This window comes from Myotis brandtii, unplaced genomic scaffold (genome assembly GCF_000412655.1).
Source record: "Myotis brandtii unplaced genomic scaffold, ASM41265v1 scaffold191, whole genome shotgun sequence".
NCBI classification, from domain to species: Eukaryota; Metazoa; Chordata; class Mammalia; order Chiroptera; family Vespertilionidae; genus Myotis; species Myotis brandtii.
This window is the reverse complement of record NW_005357115.1, coordinates 7,175,326-7,182,430: the sequence shown is the minus strand read 5'-3', so window position 1 is coordinate 7,182,430 and position 7,105 is coordinate 7,175,326. Positions and strand designations below refer to the sequence as shown.

The 7,105-nt window shown below is 39.7% G+C and overlaps 1 protein-coding gene across 1 annotated transcript in view; it reads right to left on the bottom strand.

Annotated features, from left to right (window-relative positions):
- EPCAM (epithelial cell adhesion molecule) overlaps positions 1-7,105 on the bottom strand; it is a 15,604-nt gene that overhangs the window by 3,080 nt on the left and 5,419 nt on the right. Inside the window, exons 5-7 of the mRNA XM_014538498.1 lie at positions 5,914-5,977; positions 3,848-3,949; positions 2,186-2,386 (exon numbers count right to left, since the gene is read on the bottom strand). Coding sequence (XP_014393984.1) covers positions 2,186-2,386; positions 3,848-3,949; positions 5,914-5,977 — 367 coding nt within the window. The remainder of the gene's footprint in view (positions 1-2,185; positions 2,387-3,847; positions 3,950-5,913; positions 5,978-7,105) is intronic.

Below are 7,105 nucleotides of genomic sequence, written 5' to 3'. Positions count from 1 at the left end.
CTCCATCAGAGGGCAGTGGTCCCACCCGGCCCCAGCTTTTTCCTTCTATCTCTGTGTCTGTCTCTTTCTTTCATTTTCTCAATCTCCAACAGCCCCTACTCAGGAACTGGACCACTCTCTAGCCGCACTGGACGCAGAGGAGAGAGAAATATTTACACTCTCTGAAATCAATAAAAATATATTTAAGAAAGAAAATAATCAATCATCTTCAATGAAATGTAAAAGCCTGATGTGCATTCTTCCACATACTGTTCCATCTTAATACGAACATCAACTAGAATCGAATCATGCAATATTTTTGCACAACCTGTACTGTCATAGGAACCCTACCAAATCAAAAGCTATAGACTGAACTCATTCTTTTCCATAGCCACTTTATTCCATGGCATAGATATACTATGTTCAGGTTGTTTGCAGATTGACCATTACTAGCAACACTGCAATATGTAACCGGACCATGCTTCCTTATGTACTTATACTTTCATTTAAACAGGACAAATCCAATGATTTCTATGACTAATCTTTTTTATTTTTTTATGCACCCTAGCACCCGCTATCCTATGACTAATCTTTCATGTGTTTATTTTTGCCATCTGGAATTCCTCTTCTGTAAATTGTCTATCCATACCTGCTGCCATTCCTTCTTTAGTTTCCTCATCAATTTGTTAAGAGCTCTATATACATTATGCATACCTTCTTTTTTTTATCATGCATGGTGAATATTTCCCCCAGCCTATCATTGATATTTTCTTTTAAATATATATTTTTATTGATTCCAGAGAGGAAGGGAGAGGGAGAGAGAGATAGAAACATCAATGATGAGAGAGAATCATTGATCGGCTGCCTCCTGCACGCCCCCTACTGGGGACCGAGCCCGAAACCCAGGCATGTGCCCTTGACCGGAATTGAACTCTGGACCCTTCAGTCTGCAGGCCGATGCTCTATCCACTGAAGAAAACCAGCTAAGGCGATATTTTCTACTTTACAGTATCTTTGCCATACAGATGTTAATTTCAATGATGTCAAATATATATCTTTTCCCTCACAGATTCCAGATTTCTTGTCTTACTTGGTTTTCTTTACCACAGATTATTTCAGCATGCACTGCCTGACTCCTCTCCCAGGTGCTCTGCCGTTCACGCAGCTGGACAAGGTGGCTGGCCCCGGTGGGGTGAAACTGGAATGCAACTTGTTTTCTTCCAGGTGGAGTGCCAAGTGTGACAATCCCATTGAACTGACAATGTAAATTCCCATGTACCTTCAAATCTATTTCTGAATTTTTTATGTTGGTATGATTCCCTGAAGCTGAAGCACTGTACATTTCTAGAATAAACCCCACTCCTTCGAGTGACACAGCCTTCTCCTGAAGCACTGATAAATTCAATTATTTTTTATGTTGGTATGATTCCCTGAAGCTGAAGCACCCGTACATTTCTAGAATAAACCCCACTCCTTTGCGTGACACATCCTTCTCCTGAAGCACTGATAAATTCAATCTGCTTCACATTTATCACTTTTAACTTCTTGCTATGCTAACCTTAATCTGTGTTGTGTCGTCTCATCTCATTGAATGGCTGGAAGTTCAGGTATTTTGCAAAAATCCTGGCAGGAGTGTTGAACTGTTTGCAGCGAGAAGTGAATGACATTTGCTGCTTGACAGCAACCTAACTGACCTGCGAGGTGCGCAGCTACAAGCTTTTCTGATTAGTATCCTTCCTTGCTTCATAAGGTGATTTTTTTTTAATAAAAAGGGACCAGAAATGCAATAGATTCACTCACTAGAGAGAATTATTAAGAAGAAAAAAAATATTTTCATTTCATTTATATCATTTTGGAACATGGATGTAGCCTTTTGATAATGTCACCTTGCCTTGAAAGAATACAAGCTTAAATAAAACTTCACTTGTTTTGCCCTACCGGGTTGGCTCAGTGGATAGAGCGTCAACCTGTGAACTGAAAGGTCCCAGATTTGATTCCGGTGAAGGGCACATGCCCAGGTAGTGGGCATAATCCCCAGTGGGGGGACTTGCAGGAGGCAGCTGATCCATGATTCTCTCTCATCATGGATGTTTCTTTTCTTTTTTTTCATTATGGATGTTTCTATCTCTCTCTCCCTCTTCCTTCCTCTCTGAAATCAATAAAAATATATTTAAAAAAACAAAACCTTTACTTGTTCTATACTCACCAGAACAACAATTCCAGCAATAAGTGCTATTGCCACAACCACGATGACAGCAATAATGCCAGCTTTTAGACCCTGCATTGAAAATTCAGGTGGCTTTTCATCAACATAGTAAATGGCAGTTCGACCAGGATCCAGATCCAGTTGTTCCCCATCTACTCTCAGGTCCATTCTCTTGGAATGGAACAAGGATTCATCTTTTACCTATATTGAGAAGGAGAAAAGCAATTTAAAATATTTTTTAAAACCTGGCCACGTGGAATTACATGTCAATTATAAACAAAAAAAAACTGTTGCCGCCCAGCCGGTGTGGCTCAATGGTTGAGCGTCAACCTATGCACCAAGAGGTCACAGTTTGATTCCCAGTCAGGGCACATGCCTGGGTTGCAGGCTCAATCCTCAGTGGGGGGCAGGCAGAAGGCAGCCAATGTTGATGTTTTTCTCTCATCAATGTGTCTATTTCTCTCTCCCCCTCCTTTCCTCTCTCTCTCTCAAATCAATAAAATAAAAGAACTGTTACCAAGAATCTTTACGGTTTCAGTGATAACAGTCTCATACACTGAAACTTAAAAAAGACCATTATTATGGGAAATTTTCAAACATATACAAAAGTAGAAAGAATGCTATAATGAAGTCCCATGTACCTATCACCAGATTCAACAATAAAAACACAAGGTCAATCTTATTTTACTCGTTCTTCCTTCTATCTTCCCCCTCAACCCCCTGCCTTCTTCAGACCAAATTATTTTGAAGCAAATAACAGATTTCATATAAAAAATTAGTATATAATAGATATAAACTGCCCAGCTGGTGTGGCTCAGTGGTTTTGTGTCAACACATGAATCAAGAGGTCGTGAGTTCAATTTCTGGTCTGGGCACATGCCCGGGTTGCCGGCTCGATCCCTGGGGAGGCGGTAGGGAAGGGAGCATGCAAGAGGCAGCTGATCAATGATGCTCTCTCATCACTGATGTTTCTATTTCTCTCTCCCTCTCTGAAATCAATAAAAAAAATATTTTAGCCCTATCCAGTTTGGCTCAATGGATAGAGCGTCAGCCTGCGGACTGAAGGGTCCCAGATTCGATTCCAAACAAGGGCACATACCTGGGTTGTGGGCTCGATCCCCAGTAGGGGGCATGCAGGAGGTAGCCGATCAATGATTCTCTCTCAGCATTGATGTTTCTATCTCTCTCTCCCTCTCCCTTCCTCTCTCTGAAATCAATAAAAATATTTTTTTAAAAATACTTTAGAAAAATAAATAAAAATATTTTTAAAAGGATATAAAGCTTAAACAAACTATTTTATCATACCAGCTATACAGCATTTCTCACATAACTCTTATTCACGAAAATAATGGGAAAAGACTATACACACAAACTAAGCAACTACCAATGAGAGGTAATAGATAAGAATTATGTGAAGATATTCTAGGTAGAACAATTTGATAAAAAGGCATAAGTAAACAAACAAATAAGAAAGGTATATAAGAAAGGTGATAAGAGTGACAGAGAAGACATTAATGGCAGCACAAGAACCACTAGCAGAACAGAGATAAGGTTGGTCTATACGTGGTGAAGCAGATGATGAAAGATCTTGAATCCGCTGAGGCATGACAAACAGCATTACATTTCTATACAAAGGAGTAAGACGAGGAAGATTATACTCACATCTTTTTCAAAATAATAAGCCACATCAGCTATGTCCACGTCATTCTGCATTTTCTGAGTAGAATTCTGCACTAGATCAATAGTGATAATATCATTCTCATACTGGGGAGGAAATTGAAAAATACAAATTAACATTAACATAACCAAAATCATGAATATATAATTATTCAATAATCAGAATATTTACTATTTTATTTTCTATAATCTACACGTATCAGTGTTCCTTTCCAGTAGTAGATAATTGAATTTATCACTAAGAATTTTAAAAATCTTTGGAAAAATAAAAAAATAAATCTTTGGGAGGTCTTTAAATCTATCCAAGGGAACTAAGACAGCAATGCAAACAATAATAATTACAATCATGTTTTCTTAACAAAAGAAAATTTTCTTCTCTTGAAAAGATTTTAGAATAAGATATTAAAGCACCATATTTGGCTAGAACTACTTTAAAATTAAAATGTTAATGAAACACAATCCAAAATGCAATTTGTATTTACCACATTCTGCTTTTAGGAAGCAAAAAAAGCATATTCCTTCCAAAAAGTTATTTATTTTCAAAGAAAGTCTTTAATATGAAAAATAGACCAAAATACCAGGGGGTAGGGGGGAAGAGAGGGTAAGGAGAGGAAAGAAAGCACAGAATAAACAGTGAAAATGAAGGAAAAAGAAAAAATTGTTTGGGGTGGGGGAGTCATTGCATCTATGAAGCAAAAATAGAAAGGGAGGAACAATTGGAGGCTAAGAGAGAACTTTTTGTAAATAGAAAATATGATAAAAATTAAAATGCAATAGAAGGCTTGGAAGACAAAGACATAGAAAGCTCTCAAATATAGAATAAATGACGGATAATAGAAGGGAAAGGATTAAAAAACCCAAGACTCAGAAAACAACAGCATAAGAGGTTAGAGAAAATTCAGGAGGGTGGGGATGAATTATGAACAATGGATTGGAACTAAATGAACTTTTCAATATCAACACTGGAGCTGTAAGATATTGGAGAAATACCTTCAAAAGTCTAAGGAAAATTGTAACTTTGAATTCTACACTAAGTCAAATTATCAATCAATTATAAGAATAATCTAACAGTATTTTTAGGCATTCAAGGACTCAAAATTGGACCTTCCATGGACCCTTTTTTAGTGCGCTTCTGGGGGATGGGCTCCACTAAAAGCAATAGAGTCTCTTTTTAAAAATGACATAAGACCTAGCTGGTTTGGCTCAGTGGATAGAGCATCGGCCTGCGAACTAAAGGGTCCCAGGTTCAATTCCGGTCAAGGGCATATGCCGAGGATGTGGGCTCGATCCCCAGTAGGGGTAGTGCCAATCAATGATTCTCTCTTATCATTGATGTTTCTATCTCTCTCTCCCTCTCTGAAATCAATAAAAAAATATATATATATTTTAAATGACATAAATTTTGCCACGCCAGTGTGGCTCAGTGGCTGAGTGTCAACCTATAAACCAGGAGGTCATGGTTCAATTCCCAGTTGGGGCACATGCCTGGGTTGCAGGCTCAATCCCCAATGTGGGGCATGCAGGAGGCAGCTGATCAATGATTCTCTCTCATCATTAATGTTTCTCTCTCCCTCTCTGAAATCAATAAATATTTTAAAAATAAAAATGACATAAATTTTAATCTAGAGGAACTTAAAAGTAAATTAATACTGCTTTAAAAGAGTTCCATCACACTATTAAAGCATTTTCAACCAGAGTTGAAAAAGTTAAGGAAGGGCTAACTGGTTAGGACTGCCTCCTGAGAGAGAGGAGATGGGAGTGAGGCACCCAAAAGGAAATGTGTCTAACAGCAACCAGAGAGCAGTTTGCCAGGGCAAGAAGACTGGTGTGTGTTTGGGATACTAAGAGATACAACATTTGCTTTAAGGGTAAACTGAGGTTTTCAAAGGCTATAAAAGAAAATAAAACAGGGAATTTGCTTTATGAAGTGCCCAGAGCTGAAAATGTTACTCAAATGCAATTTAATCACCACCAAAAATCAGATCCAAACCACACTGCTTCACCAACTTTCTGTAAAGCTCATTTACTAAAAAAACAAAAACAAAACTTACCAGAATATTTCCAATATATTTTGAATCCAGCTGATAACGAGTTGTGATGATCTCCTTGAGCGCACTGTAAATAATTAAAAATCATGTTTTTTTAAAAAAATGGTTGTACTATACAATATTAAGAAAATACTTTTTAGAAAATTTAATTAATTAATTTTTTTTAAGAAGCACTAATTGTTAACTAAGCAGATAGCTCAAGGTCTGGAGTTGTCAATAACCAAACTTGTTGGAAATTTTATGCCATTTTCCAAATCTATACTAATAAAAACCTATGCGGTCGTCTTGCCCTCACGCCACAATGAGAGATCACCAGGAGGCTGCATGCGTGTGCGGGTGGGTGGGGGTTTGATGCTGCGTGCATAGCATGGAGGCGGGGCCCACAGCTCCAGCCTACCTCTTTGGGGCAATCCATCGAAGAGCCTTGGATGGGTGGGCGGGGCCTACCTCTTTGGGGTGATAGATCGCGGGGCTCCCGCACTGTGAGAGGGCACAGGCCAGGCAGAGAGACCCCCCCTCCCCGCCCCGCCCGCAAGTGCAAGAATTTCGTGCACCAGGCCTCTAGTATCAAGATAATTGATTCAGGCTAGAATCATCCATTGATGCTAAACTATTGAATTCTACTTTGATTAGAAACAGGGTATCAAGGGTCTGCCCACAGATTATACTTATTTATTTAGTTTTTAAATTTTTTATTTATTGATTTTAGAGAGAGAGGAAGGGAGAGAAAACTATTAATGTGTTGTGCCACTTATTTATGTATTCATTGGTTGCTTCTTATATGTGCCCTGACCAGGGACAGAGCCTGCAACCTTGGAGTTATTGGGATGCTCTAACCAACTGAGTGAGCTACCCAGCCAGAGCTTGCCCACAGATTATACTTATTAACTAGTGGCCCGGTGCACAAAATTTGTGCATGGGGGGGGGGTCCCCCTCAGCCTGGCCTGCACCCTCTCCAATCTGGGACCCCTCAGAGGATGTCCGACAACCAGCAGTCGGACATCCCTCTCGCAATCCAGGACCGCTGGCTCCTAAATGCTCACCTGCCTGCCTGCCTGATCGTCCCTAACCACTCTGCCTGCCAGCCTGCTCACCCCCAACTGCCCTCCCGGCCTTCTCACCCCCAACTGGCCCCCCTTGCTGGCCTGATTATCCCCAACTGCCCCCCCCACAAGCTTGATCACGCCCAACTGCC